This window comes from Podarcis erhardii (genome assembly GCF_964252035.2).
Source record: "Podarcis erhardii genome assembly, chromosome: 11".
Taxonomy (NCBI): domain Eukaryota; kingdom Metazoa; phylum Chordata; class Lepidosauria; order Squamata; family Lacertidae; genus Podarcis; species Podarcis erhardii.
In genome coordinates this window covers 35,305,510-35,320,396 of record NC_138501.1, presented here as the reverse complement: position 1 = coordinate 35,320,396, position 14,887 = coordinate 35,305,510, and the positions used below count along the sequence as shown (strand labels likewise).

At 42.6% G+C, this 14,887-nt stretch overlaps 2 protein-coding genes and 2 long non-coding RNA genes across 11 annotated transcripts in view; 2 read left to right on the top strand and 2 right to left on the bottom strand.

The window, feature by feature from the left end:
• ERCC8 (ERCC excision repair 8, CSA ubiquitin ligase complex subunit) overlaps positions 1 to 14,887 on the bottom strand; it is a 45,621-nt gene that overhangs the window by 12,719 nt on the left and 18,015 nt on the right. For all 8 annotated transcript variants that reach the window (XR_014161241.1, XR_014161242.1, XM_081880780.1 and 5 more), the window contains 3 exons: positions 13,845 to 13,911; positions 9,241 to 9,344; positions 6,246 to 6,370 (listed from right to left, as the gene is read on the bottom strand). Coding sequence is in view for 6 of the 8 variants with exons in the window: in XM_081880780.1 (XP_081736906.1) it covers positions 6,246 to 6,370; positions 9,241 to 9,344; positions 13,845 to 13,911 (296 nt within the window). In the remaining 2 variants the exon portion in view is untranslated. The remainder of the gene's footprint in view (positions 1 to 6,245; positions 6,371 to 9,240; positions 9,345 to 13,844; positions 13,912 to 14,887) is intronic.
• Positions 143 to 2,336, top strand: LOC309352305 (uncharacterized protein; the record flags this gene model as incomplete). The annotated part of the gene is made up of 3 exons (XM_081880665.1): positions 143 to 770; positions 1,107 to 1,381; positions 2,190 to 2,336. Exons 1-3 carry the CDS (start codon positions 218 to 220, stop codon positions 2,334 to 2,336), a joined length of 975 nt encoding a protein of 324 aa, XP_081736791.1. The 5' UTR covers positions 143 to 217.
• LOC309352388 lies at positions 3,195 to 4,428 on the bottom strand. Its single transcript, XR_014161289.1, has 2 exons — positions 4,231 to 4,428; positions 3,195 to 4,187 (listed from the first exon to the last, which is right to left on the bottom strand). It is a non-coding gene; the product is annotated as an uncharacterized lncRNA (long non-coding RNA).
• On the top strand, positions 9,351 to 11,910 carry LOC309352389. Its single transcript, XR_014161290.1, has 2 exons — positions 9,351 to 11,131; positions 11,438 to 11,910. It is a non-coding gene; the product is annotated as an uncharacterized lncRNA (long non-coding RNA).

Below are 14,887 nucleotides of genomic sequence, written 5' to 3'. Positions count from 1 at the left end.
CCTGCTCTTGCCACTTACCACTTGGCCTGGGACCGGACACAGGTTAGAGCTCAACGTCGAGCCTACCAAGTGGCGATAGCGATGGCGAAGCAGAATTTCTTCACCGCCTCTATTGCTTCTGCAGAAAACAGCAGCAGGAGACTTTTTCAGGTGGTTCACAATTTAGCGGAACCACCTGCAACATCGGGGCCCAGTACGGGCCACATGTTCTCCTGCAATGATTTTGCAAAGTTTTTTTGCAGATAAAATCGCTCAGATTCGGGAAGAAGTAGACTCCACCGTGGGAGCAGGGCCGGGGCAGGAGAGTGCTAGAGTCCTGTCTGGTCAAGTTGTGTGGGATCAATTCCAATCTGTTACCTCCGAGGATGTGGACAGGCTGCTTGGACGAGTGAAACCAACCACCTGTCTCCTGGATCCCTGCCCATCCTGGCTTATAAAAGCTAGCCAGGAAGGACTGGGTGATGGGCTTCGTGGGGTGGTGAATGCTTCCCTCCGTGAGGGAGCCTTCCCAGACCCGCTGAAAGAGGCGGTTATTAAACTGCTTCTTAAAAAACCATCTTTAGATGCGGCCACAATGGCCAACTATCGCCCAGTCTCAAATCTTCCATTCTTGGGCAAGGTGATTGAGCGAGCGGTTGCTGAACAACTCCAGGCACGCCTGGAAGAAGCGGACCATTTGGATCCCTTCCAGTCAGGATTCAGGCCTCATCATGGGACTGAAACTGCCTTGGTCGCACTGGTTGATGATCTCCGGCGGGCTAGGGACAAAGGTGAGAACTGTTTCCTAGTTCTGCTGGATCTCTCAGCGACGTTTGATACCATCGACCATAACATCCTTCTGGACCGTCTTGAGGGGCTGGGAGCTGGGGGCACTGTCATACAGTGGTTCCGCTCCTTCCTCCTGGGCCGTGTTCAGAAAGTGGTGGTGGTGGGGGATGAGTGTTCAGACCCCTGGGCTCTCACTTGTGGGGTGCCTCAGGGTTCTGTCCTCTCCCCCATGCTTTTCAACATTTACATGCAGCCGCTGGGAGAGATCATCAGGAGGTTTGGGCTGGGTGTTCATCAGTATGCGGATGATACCCAGCTCTACCTCTCTTTTAAATAAGAACCAGTGAAGGCGGTGAAGGTCCTGTGTGAGTGTCTGGAGGCGGTTGGAGGATGGATGGCAGCTAACAGATTGAGGTTGAATCCTGACAAGACAGTAGTACTGTTTTCGGGGGACAGGAGGCGGGCAGGTGTGGAGGATTCCCTGGTCCTGAATGGGGTAACTGTGCCCCTGAAGGACCAGGTGCGCAGCCTGGGAGTCATTTTGGACTCACAGCTGTCCATGGAGGCACAGCTCAAATCTGTGTCCAGGGCAGCTGTTTACCAGCTCCATCTGGTACGTAGGCTGAGACTCTATCTGCCTGCAGACTGTCTCGCCAGAGTGGTGCATGCTCTGGTTATCTCCCGCTTGGACTACTGCAATGCACTCTACGTGGGGCTACGTTTGAAGGTGACTCGGAAACTACAACTAATCCAGAATGCGGCAGCTAGACTGGTGACTGGGGGCGGCTGCCGAGACCATATAACACCGGTCTTGAAAGACCTACATTGGCTCCCAGTACGTTTCCGAGCACAATTCAAAGTGTTGGTGCTGACCTTTAAAGCCCTAAACGGACTCGGTCCAGTATACCTGAAGGAGCGTCTCCACCCCCATTGTTCTGCCCGGACACTGAGGTCCAGTGCTGAGGGCCTTCTGGCGGTTCCCTCATTGCGAGAAGCAAAGCTACAGGGAACCAGGCAGAGGGCCTTCTCAGTAGTGGCGCCCGCCCTGTGGAACGCCCTTCCAGCAGATGTCAAAGCGATAAACAACTACCTGACATTCAGAAGACATCTTAAGGCAGCCCTGTTCAGGGAAGTTTTTAACGTGTGATATTTTACTGTATTTTTGGTTTCTATGGAAGCCGCCCAGAGTGGCTGGGGAGGCCCAGCCAGATGGGCGGGGTATAAATAATAAATTATTATTATTATTATTATTATTATTATTATTATTATTATTCTGGAAGATTCAGGATTCAAGAATATAATTGCTCCCTCAAATACCTTTGATTATGGGATGCAGCAACAAATGATGAAAATATGACACACAAAGTTTCAGAAGCAGCCACCCATTTGTGCAACATAAGCATGGATTAAATAAATTATAGATTCATTTCAATGAGTTGGATGGTGCAATCAGAAATATTTTCAGGAGTAGCTCGCTGCTGTATCATCATTTAGAGCGAACATCTGTTCTTTGCTGGAGGCCAAATTGTTTGGAAAACTACTGTCATGCCATGCAGCAAGACCTCTGATGACACCAACAAATCGGGACAGGAAAGCCAAACGGAATCGTTAGTTGCCACACACCTGATGTCAAGTATAGGGGAGGGGGGTGTGGCTTGCTCAAAACAGCCTGGCAGGCCAAATGAAGACACCCGTGACACAGAGGTTTCCTTCCACTGCTCAATGACTTTGGCTTCAAATGTCACAGAACATCCTTGAAGAAGATGCAGACCAAAATCCAGATAAACACTACTACTATGTTTGTACATGCTAGCTCACTGGAGCTATACACATTGTTGTACATACAACTGCTACAGGGAAAATCAACCCACAACTCAGGCATCAAGATTTTGACATACTGTTGTATGTCATTTACTGTAACTCAGATCAGACCACAAAATATTTATGGGCATTTCTTCTGGTTTTCATGACACTTGCCAGAGTTCTTTACATGCAACTAAAGGAAGGTATGTTTAAAGATTTGTTTGTAGTTATCTTCTTCTAAGGAGACAAGATGCACTTTTAATTTTTAAGAGCTGATTGTAGCTTTAACTTTAACCAGAATTAATCCAGAATATATGTGAATTCAACAGCGCTTAGTCTGTGTTTGGTTGTCAGTTTGTTAATGCTGTTGATAATGTTCTGTGGAATATGACTGTTGTAATGCTTTGTGAATTTTATAATGTGACTTTTCTTGTGGCTGTGCTGTTTAGCCTATTTTTTAAGTTGCTTTGTAAATAGTGTTTTATAGATGGTGGTTGTTTTACTGATGATCTGTAATTGTTTTACTGGTTATTTGTTAATTATTTTATATGATTTGTATTGTAATTGCTTTTTAAAATTATTTTTATTTCCGCCCCAAATTATTACAAATCGAAATAAATTACTTTAATACAATTTCTTAAACTCAGGTTTCTCATTTCTGTTACAATCGTACGTCCAAGATATTCCCCTTTCACTGTTTCCTTTCTTATTTAGTCTCCAGCTGACATTCTTCACTTGTCGTTAAGCCATTCTTCCAGCTGTCCACTTTTCCACCTTACAAACAGCAACCTCGGTTACGTCTTATATATTTATAATCCATTTCAGGTGTGCAGTCCTTCATCTTCATTTCATTCCAGACCTGGTGTGTCTTTTGAGTTCAGTTCCTTCTCTTGTTGTTCCATTCTTTGCAGTGTTGGTCTGAGTGGTGTAAGGTCACATTCCATTCCATTCCGCTGTTATCGAACTAACATGAGAACCACAGCCATAGATAACTCGCGGAGTGAACTTTTCAGACTTCCACCATTAAATTTCCCTTTGTAATTCTTTTTTGGCACACAACACACAGCAAAATATTTTCTCAGCTTCAGCCACTCTTCAACAACTGTCCAGCTGTGGGTCATTTCCCCTTTTTCTCACTGCATTTATCCAACAACACCCCCACCCAGAAGTGGTCGTAAATAAAGTCCATTCACCCTTGGTCGAGGGGGCGGGGAACATAGCAAAACCTCATTAAATTCCTTGTAAAGCATAAATCAGAAGCCCCCCCCCCTTTCAAAGTAACAAGCAGAGTAGCAACTACACAAGCCTCTTCGTTGTGTAGAGGACAGGAGAGAAAAAGACCATGAGAAAACCATAAGAAAGCACAAAGCACCTTGTCCTCCCCATTTCCTTTCACAGCTGTTGTAGAGATTCTCAAGCTTCAGAAAACCTTTCAAATACCTTCAGAAAACCAGTCCCAGTTCTTTTGGCAGCTGATCGATTGTAGCCCATTTGCATATGATGCTTTGGAAGCACCTCTTGATTAATGCCAATTATCCAGATTAAGGAAGAACCTTCCACAAATTATGCTGGTAACGGAGGGTCGTCCATGGCAGGGGCACACTCCCTGATCTCTCCTGTTCTGCCTTCTAAATTGGCAGACACAGGACTGCGCGACACTGCAGGATGCAGTGAACTCCCCAGACCCCACTGGAGAGCATCAAGAGTATCTATGCCTCATTTCCTCCCTTTTCCCTGCCTGAACTTCTTCCTAGCCCCCGGAGGACCGCGAAGAACAATCCCCATTGATCATGGGTGTGGCTGGAAACCAATTTGTGTTGTAATTGTGATGTTCTGCTATGTTATTTATTGTATGTAAGCCACCAGTCCCAGTTCTTTTGGCAGCTGATCGATTGTAGCCCATTTGCATATGATGCTTTGGAAGCACCTCTTGATTAATGCCAATTATCCAGATTAAGGAAGAACCTTCCACAAATTATGCTGGTAACGGAGGGTCGTCCATGGCAGGGGCACACTCCCTGATCTCTCCTGTTCTGCCTTCTAAATTGGCAGACACAGGACTGCGCGACACTGCAGGATGCAGTGAACTCCCCAGACCCCACTGGAGAGCATCAAGAGTATCTATGCCTCATTTCCTCCCTTTTCCCTGCCTGAACTTCTTCCTAGCCCCCGGAGGACCGCGATGAACAATCCCCATTGATCATGGGTGTGGCTGGAAACCAATTTGTGTTGTAATTGTGATGTTCTGCTATGTTATTTATTGTATGTAAGCCACTTTGTGACTCATGTGAGTGAAAAGTGACACAGAAATAAAATAAAATGAAAATACAAAATTTGTGGAAATGTACTTTAAATACACTGACTTGGAACCTGAGCTGCTCTTCCATTTCACAAGGCAGAATGATTTCTCATTCCTTTTGCAGATCCCTGCAGCATTTTTCATACCTTCCCCATTGTCTCACAACCCTCAAGAGCATATTTTCAAAGGTACAGGAAGCTGAAGAGAGAAGATGGTGGCATGGCCTACCATGAATGTGTGCAGTTCACAGAAGGGAAGTTAGAATTCAAGCCATGTAAGAACATAAGAGCAGATTGAGGAGTCAGGTCAATGGCCCATCTAGACCAGCATCTTATTCTCACCATGACCAACCATATGTCTATGGGAAGCTCAAAATCAGGACCTGAAAACAACAGCACTCTCTCCTATTGTGATTCCCAGCAATGGGTATTCAGGGGCATACTGCCTGTGACAGTGGCAGTAAAACATATAAGGCATGTTCTGTTGGGTGTGTCCAGATTCCCATACTCTGCTGCCTTCCAGGGATGGGAAACAGCAGGTAGATTGAAATTTGCTACAACTCAGTGTAGCAGTTTATGAAAATCAATAGCCTGATGGTAAGGATGGATGGGGAAAAAGCAGAATTTTGTCCATTGTGGAGTGCCCAGCCCTCTGCTGTTCAACAAGTGGCTCTTACAGAGTTTATTTTTGACACTTGATTGAAAGAGCAAACAAATTAAGTTATTAAGAAGTTAATTCTACCATTACAACATCTGTGGCAGCCAAGTCTGAGACAGTGGAGATTACAGCATCATTCCAGAGATCAAGCTGCAAGATAAATATTTCCAAGTGACCTGAAAAAGTCTCATAACATGGGTTGCACAGTGTGCAAGTGAACAAGATTATGTTTCCTGGGTACTGTGTGTATATGTGAAATTGCGTATAGTGGGGGACACCATCTAAAAAGCCCATAAACATCCTCTAAACCTCTGGAAACCCTTGGAAACCCCTTTTAAAAACCAACAGCACTTACCAGACTGACTTGAATCTCCCAAACTCCTCTAGAATCGCTTCCACCAAACCTCCTTTCTCAAACTCCAACTCTCCATAGGCCCCAAAGGTTGATGTAATGACTCATAGGATGTAGTTGAAAAAGCTCCTAGAATTGCTAGCTGTTTTCCACACTCTTTTTGCACAGTTCATGCAGTTTTTGTGCCTTTTTGTGGCCCATTTATGGTGTATACATGGCCGTGAGTGAGTTGAACATGCATAATAGGGGAGTCACATACATTACATTCCTCAATATCAGAACCAACTTGTTTAGTCATAGGTTATAATGAAAACAAAACTGTACGCAGTCTAAGTTGCCCCCCCCCCAACAACTTCCTCAACTTACTAATGTGTTCTCTCCACTGGAACTGTTCCAGAGTCTCATGCGGTCATCTGTACCAAATGTCAGAAGGTGAAGTCCATCATTTGTGAAGCACAAGCCATTAACTCTTCCATTATGGGCAGTATTTTCTGTTAAGAAAATATGAACAACACCAGGTACTACAGAGTTTGATACAGCAAAATATAAAACTCATCACAGCAAAATATTTGTAATTGTAGTGTTTGGAAGGGAAATGGTGCAACAATGTATTCTATCATGTGACAATGCTTGTCACCAAGGTTGAAACCAAATGCTTAAGTGTTGAAATGTTTAAGAACTTGATATACAGGTAAATGCGGGTCCTGCTATCAGAACACACGTTATCTGCAAATTCACTTATCTGAACATAAAGAATTATGCCCAAATATCGCTAAGTGAATGGCTGATTCATATATTTGAATAGCCAGAGTTTGCCCACTTCCTTGTTTGTGCTTTTCTGGTCGGCAGCAATTATTTGGGTAGAAACCATGCGGGGGGGGGGGGGATGGAGATCGGACAAATCAGGGAGCAAGAGAGATCAGACAAATCAGTTTTCCCTTTGTCTCTCTTCTGCTGGTTGGCTGCAGCCATTTCAAGAAGAAACCATGGAGGGAATGGGGCGGGGAGAGACTGGACAAATCATGGATTAGAAATATTCTCATATGGACTACTGGGGAAATGAATGGTGGTTTGGCTATTTGTCTGCTAGCTCCTGTTGACAGAAGATAATTATGTGGTAACTGATAATAAACAGTCCGACTATTCATCACTCTGGAGTTAAGGGTGATCTGGAAGTTTACCTCAAATGCTTGGCTTGAGGCCATTTTCCTGCTGTCTGTGTCTGGAAGCTTGGACGGGAGTTAGAATGAACTGGCAAGCTATTCTGCCCAAATATCACACAATCAACACCCTCTCTTAAAAATACTTCTGGGACAAGAAAAACTGTAACAAAAGATCCCTACATCAGCTGAGGAAAATCTACAATCTGAAAATCTCTAAGTTCCACCTTCTGCCATTAAGAAAAACAAAAAGGAAAATTGATCGTTAAAGTGTCTAAGGCAGAGTGAAAAGCCAGATCTTTGGTTGACAATAAAGATTAAACAGGGGAATCCCTGTGTGAAAAATATTTAACCCCTTTTCTGTTTCCTACCACTAAAGAACTGAAAAAAACTGAAGTAAAGCGGCCATTACTAGCCATGGGAAAGAATTTTCTATAAGACATGTTGCAGCTGTGATTTTAAAGTGGAAATATTAAAGTAGACTGAGTTGCTAATAATATCCAGAACATCAAAAGCATTCACTATGGTAAAGGTACTTTTCTATCTTCCAGTGACTGTTGGTATTATTCAATAGTTGGTGGCTGAACAATTAAAAATGATCAGATCAGTGTTTGATGAAGAAAATGAACCACAGAGATATGAAATGGAAAATGGAAATGGGGAATACTCAAATTGACTTCAGACCAAATTGATGAAAAGTTAGCAAGACTGGATCATGAAATAGTTAAATTGAAGAAAGCAGATGGTGATGCCTCAATGGAAATGACTTCCCTACAAGGATTTGGAGAAGGAGAAACTAAAATCACAAATGATTAGGTGGAGAATTTTCTGGATATGTTATTGCTCAAGTGGGGGGGGGGGGAGCTTTGGGAAAACTTTAGTCCTGGCCTTCCTTCAGTTCTAGCAGACAGAAAGTATTCTGCATATGATATGGAGCGAATTGAGAGAATGATGATGTCAGAGATTGGGCAGAGGAGAAATGATGGAGACTGCCTCCCCAGCCTAATCCTTCCAGAGAAGTGGAAGACAGTTTAGATTTACAACAGGGGTTTGAGGAAGGTCGCAGCTCAGGGGCAGATGAAGGGGAAAGTTGGGAAATAATGGGAGAGAAGGAGGAGGTAGAAGAAGCACCAGGGGGGCCACAGCTGACAGACACAGTGTCTTTCGAAAGCATTCTAGACTCCCCCTTTCCCAGAACCCAGTGAGCCTTGAAAGTAGGAGAGCAAAGAGCTAAAAAACAGAGGGCACTTCTCAGCACCCGTAGGAGAGATGTTGAGCTTGACGAATGAGTATGTGGAAGAGAAGGGGGGGGGGAGGCGTTGGAGATTCACTCAGGACAACACCATTATCCAAGAGGCTGGGTTTTGTAGCCTCCCTCTGTAAATACTGAATGGTAAGAAGATTCTTTGTCTGTGTATGTTCCTGGGCAACCGACTGTGGAGGTTGCTGGCAGCAGCCTGACTGATGTGTACTATCAGATTTCAGAGTACTATATCTGTAAAAAGACTGGGGGGGGGACCCAAAATGGAAGGTCTTAGAGGAGGAGATTGGGATACTATTGTAAACACAACTGGAAATGGAATTTGAGCATATGGAACTGGACATGAACTAAAGGATATATAGTAAGAAAAAAATTATGGAATATGTGATCACATATTCTATGGTGGAGGGACTTTAAAATGGACAGAGATAGAATAATTTACCATCACTCAAAATGGAATAATGTGATGGAAATTAATAGAGGTAAAGTCAAAAGAAAAAATATGGTTGACATTTATTAATAATAATAACAATTAGGGAACCCATCTTGGACTTTTCGTGGGGAAAAGAAATGAATGATTCTGAGACACCTTGAACACCTTGAGGACCCTTGATGGGAGGCAGGGAAATGTTGGTCTCCTAAAGTGAGAGGCTGGGAGGAGAAAGGAAAGATCCCAGGTGAGAGCTGGGGGGAGCTATGGTCCTCTGTGTGTGGTAAGGGCTAAGAATTACTTTTAAGAGAGGACTCCATATTCTACCTATTTGATTTGTATTTTTGTAGCTGCTATTTTATTGTATAATAGATTTTTTTAGATAAAAATGTCATTGGGGAATAAAGTTCCCATATGAAATATTGTAATGGAAATAATCTAACAAACGATTTCCTGGGCATTGTGTTTGGAAAGTGAGACCTGTGTGTACTGCATATGTATAGTGATTACCTGCTTCAGAAGATGCTTTTGACTTTTCACCATTATGTTGATCAAGAGTAATCAGACAAGCAGATGCTCTCCTTACATCCCACAATTTCACTCTACTGTCAGCACTAAAAGAAGAACAACACCTTGTATTGATTTATGGACAAGATTCATGGTTTCTATCCAACCCTAACTCACTCTGTCTTAAAGGCAAGTATGTCCTTAGGTTGGATTAGAAATTTTCTGTTAACATTAGTATGGTTATGTGCAAGTTCTTGTTAATATGTACACAATATCTGGTCTTCCCTATCCTGTTATTTTTAATACAGCAAGTTACTGTTTTCCAAGTGAAAAGTTTCTGACTACTTCATGTGCTTTAGAAAAAGGTAAACCAAGGAACGGCTTATTTCTACAAATTCCTCTGTATTTCATTATTGGCCTATTCTGTCAATGAATTATATTCATTCTGAATGGAAAAACAAATGCAGTGTAGTTAAAAAAATAATCTTGCTTTGGAAAGTACAAATTTAACAATTGCTACTTATAAGAGTACCTTATTAAATATATATATTTACTTCAACATTGGACCTTAGACCTCAAGGCAGCTTACAAAATTTTAAATGGTAGTCATAAAAATGAGACAATTGTTATCAAAACCCAGAAAGTCATAGTCACAAAACCTTCATAAAACAAGTAAAACATATCAACAATAACAAACAAATTCTATTACTTGCCCCTGAAATGCCTAAATAGTTTTTTTTTCCACCTGGCACCTAAAAAACCTTCAGGGATGGCACCAGATGGTTAACTTAACATGCTTTTTGTTTGTTTCTAAGCATTACCACATTTTTTCTGTTGATGTACATGTTAAACATGTTATTTATGGCACATATGGGCTATCTGCAGCCTTGGGTCCATATAAAGCCCTTGGGACTCCCCTTTATATCCTGCTGAATTTGGCCCCATTGCCACCAATTTCTCCACACTGCAGAAAACCTCCCCCTGTCAAAAAAGGCTGCTACTCCATTCCTAGTGTTCTCTGTGGTCTGGGTAGATGCTGGAGTGTTTTTAAGGATGCGGCTCAGAGGAAGAACCAGAGTGTGCCAGGTATAGTGTCTACTCAGTATTCCACCTGGCATCCCTTATTGTTGGGCATCACAACTTGACAGCTGGGCTTGACAGCTGTCTTTGGCTGGCTCTTCTGTTTCCCATTGAGATGGCACAAAGGTAAGTCACAGGGCACAAACTGCCTGGGGAAGATCCAAAAAAATGACATCACCATGACAAGAAACAGAAGAGCTGGTAGGAAAAGCTGAAGAGGCAGGAGAAATAGCATAGACCTTGGCACTCAAAAAAGAATGCAAACTGGCTAGCAGAAGAGACAGAGAGACAGAGTCTCTGTGTGAGAGAGACAAAGGAAGAGGGAAGGGATGTCTCCACCCACTTTTGGTTTTGACTGTACCTGCCTCTAGTATCTGTCTCCCAACTATTTTGCCTTCAGGGAATGTGGACCCTGACTCTGCAAAGCTCGCCCTTCCCTGATTTAATAATTCTATCCTTGTTTTCAGCCACATTGAGCTGTTTGGAGTAAAAGCGGGGTATAAACGTGTTAAATACATTATTATTGACTTTAGCCCCATAAGGCGCACTCCTCCGTTGTCTCCCAAGATAGACGGATGCCAACATCTATTATTATTCTTACAAATAAATCAATGCCTAGTCAAACAAACAAGCTAGCTTTTCATTTAGCAAAGCATTCTGTGAGTCCTCCGCTGCAGCTGCCATCACAAGTGAAAACTGAGAACTGACCTCCTCCTCCTGGTCATCAGAACATCACTTGTCCAAAATAACTCTGTCAGAGTCTGAAAGGGTTGAGATTAAATTGTGGCTGGTTTACTTCTGTTCAGGTGCAGTGGTGCCCCGCAAGACGAATGCCTCGCAAGACGAAAAACTCGCTAGACGAAAGGGTTTTCCATTTTTCGAGGTGCTTTGCAAGACGAATTTCCCTATGGGCTTGCTTCGCAAGACGAAAACGTCTTGCGAGTTCTTGCAAGTTTTTTCCCCTTTTTTCCTTTTTCTAAGCCGCTAAGCCGCTAATAGCCGCTAAGCCGCTAATAGCGCTAAGCCACTAATGGCCGTGCTTCGCAAGACGAAAAAACCGCTAGACGAAGAGACTTGCAGAACGAATTATTTTCGTCTTGCGAGGCACGACTGTATAAAGTCTGTAATTAGTTTCTGTTGGTGATTTGTGTAGGCTTTACCACTTGCACGTGAAGTGACTGAGTTCAGATAACTACCATTACGAAATGTTTTATTTGAGCAATAGCACTATCTGCCAGCCTCTCCTCAAGCCTGCTTTTCCCCTTTTCCCAAGCAAGCAAACAGTCAGTCAAACACGCTTGTATTTTTTCCCCTTATTGGCAGGCAAAGATAAGCAGTTATGTTAAGAGGTGGTAAAACATTGAAAAGTTTGAAAGGCTTTTTAAAAAAAAATCCTTGGAATAAAATTTAAAACCTGTATAGATAAACCCCAGGAATGCCACAAAGACGGCTGTTGAACTCCCTGTGAAACTGATTTATGATTCTTGGCTCCTTGGAGAATAAAACAACACTGAAAAGGTCCTTGCCCTCAATAAATCAGATAGCTGCTGAGCTGGCAACAGCATTAGCACATAAAAAGGAAAAAAAAGAAAACCCCAATTAAACAATTAAAACAGACTGTGGAGCTCAGTCCAGAATGATCTTTCTTGATGCCATCTTGGCCGGAAGTCTGTGTGAAGAGATGGTTCCCACCTGCCTCGAAAGAGGCAGTGGGGCAGCTGCTTATAAAGAAACTGGATCTGAACTAATAATAATAATAATAATAATAATAATAATAATAATAATAATTTATTATTTATAACCTGCCCATCTGGCAGGGTTTCCACAGCCACTCTCAGTGGCTCTCAACAAAATATTAAGAATACAATAAAATATCAGACATTAAAAACTTCCCTACACAGGGCTGCCTTCAGATGTCTTCTAAAAGTCAGATAGTTGTTTCCTGATGGGAGGGTGTTCCACAGGGCAGGCGCTACTACTGAGAAGGCCCTCTGCCTGGTTCCCTGCAACCTCACCTCTCAAAGCGAGGGACCCATCAGAAGGCCCTCGGAGCTGGACCTCATAATCTGGGCTGAACAATGTGGGTGGAGACGCTCCTTCAGGTATACAGGGCCAAGGCCATTTAGGGCTTTAAAGGTCAGCACCAACACTTTGAATTGTGCTCGTAAATGTACTGGGAGCCAATGTAGGTCTTTCAGGACTGGAGTTATGTGAGCTCGGTGGCCATTCCTTGGACTGGCACAACTATTAACCAGTCACAAACACCTCCTTTTGGGGAAAGGTGGTGGAGAGTGTTTTGGTGGGGCAGCTGCAAGCATCCTTGGATGACAATTAATTCCATTTCAATCTAGGTTCCGACCTGCCCATGGGACTGAGTTGCCCTTGGATGCCCTGATGACTTTTGCAGAGCGTTTGTTCCTGCTTCTCGATCTTTTTTAGGCTTTTGATACTATGGACCATGGTACCCTCCTGGACCAGCTCCTGGGAATGGGAACTGGCACTGTGTTACAGTAGTTCCAGTCCTACTGCCAAGACCAAGTCCAGAGAGTAGCACTTGTGGAATGCCTTTCACTCTGCCTGGCAGTTACAAAATGGAGTACCTCAGGGCACTATCTTAGCTCCAATACTATTTAATAGCCATATGAAGCTGCTGACAGAGGTCATTTGGAGTTCTGGGACAAGCTGACATTAGTATGCTGATGAAGTTCAGCTTTCTTTCTCCATAACATCTGTCTGGGCAGTGGTAAGATGGATGAGGTAAAAGCTGAACTTGAATCCTAGCAAGATGGAGACACTGTGGGTAAGTAGTTCCCATGTCTGAGAAATTGGTCAAGTCTGGATGGGGTTGCACTCCCTGTAACAGAGCTGGTTTGCAGTCTAGGAATGCTTCTGCATCCAGCTTTGTCACTGCAGGCCCAACTGCAACTGGTACCACAACTACAACTGCTCCTGGACTGGGAGAACTTGACCACAGAAGTTCATCTCCACTTTTTTTCCAAAACAAAAAGAATTGGGGACATGCGAATAAATGAACCAGGGACATTACAATTTCTCCAACACATCACTGATACATTTTTGGTCATATTACTCAATAATAATGGATATTCAGCATACAATTTTGAGTGCATTTCACAGATTTTGTCCCAGATTCTTACTGAGACAGGTCAGAAGGAAGCTTTTACACAGATACTGTTCCATATAGTATCATCTAATGGCTCACCCAGATCTTTTTCCCACCATGCTTTTAAGGTTGTGAGAGATGACAGCATTTGAGAGTTTAATGTTTTGTAGATTAGGGAAATGAGGCCTTTATCTCACAGCTATACAAATACTGCACACTCCATTCAAATAACCCTTAGTTTTAAATTTCAGTGAAATACATACAAAACACTAGTTAAGGGGAACTCCCTATATTTCAAGTTAAGAGCAAGAGACTAGACTATGAAACAAACACAGAACTGGTTTTTAAAAAATGGGTTAATTTTCATTCTAATTGTCACTACTTTATGGTTGGTTCTTTCTTTTACCTTGCAGTTGCTAAAATATATTCATAACGTGGTGACCAAGATACTGCTAGTATTTCTTGTTTGTGACCTAAAAAATAAGAAGCCATAAGAATCCTTAGTGGTATACAAGAGACTACTCATATACAAACAGCTATGGCACAATTCTTTGGAATTACCAAAGCATCTGACTGAACAGAACCTTATCTCTTCACCACTGTTGTAAAGGAAGCACTGTACCAGGATGGAAGAAATGGAAGACATGCCTTCCATATCCTCCAGCATAGGAAGTGAAGAAGGGGGCTAGATAGGGATACAAGAACAGCCTCCCATTCTCTGAATTGTCATGGTGTGCCATATGCACACCGGGGGGGGGGGGGCTGAATTAAGGCCCCTCCTGCCATTTGGAAGGATAAATGCTTAGCCCTGTTTTGTTTTGTTTTGTTTTGCTTTGCTTTGTTTGCTATGGTAAGAAACCAATTCTTCAATGTATAAATGAGTTATTTCAAAGTAAATAACTCTCTCTGAATTAATTCAGAGGCAGATTGATTGCAATCTACCAACTACTTGAATTGATTTAGTTTCTTTATTTTTTTGCAGAGCATGTTATGGGATCGCTTTCTAAACAGAGACTTCAATTCAGTAATGGTCAACATCCTTCTTTCATTGTCCCCCACTTGAGTACACTGTTCTGTAAATTCAACAGCAAGTTATCTTTAAAAGAAGAGACATGCAGTCCCTCCAGTAATCATTTTGCTTCTGAAGCTTCTGAAGCTACAAAACACAATCTATGGAATCCTAGAGCAACATTCATACAAGTAAATCTACAGCTTAGGCTAGTTTAGTACCTTAGACTATACAAATTAATTTTTCTACATCAATGGCCTCCTTCTGAGGAGAGACTCAACATTAAATATTATTTTGGTAAATCAGAGAGTTACATGATCCCAAGAGCATAGCAAGCATAGCAAGACCTAGTGTGGACAGCAGACTAAGCAAAGTGGAACTCCCTGCAGCTTCTTTCATAAAAATAAATTGGAAACTAAATATTGCTGATGCAGGAGGGA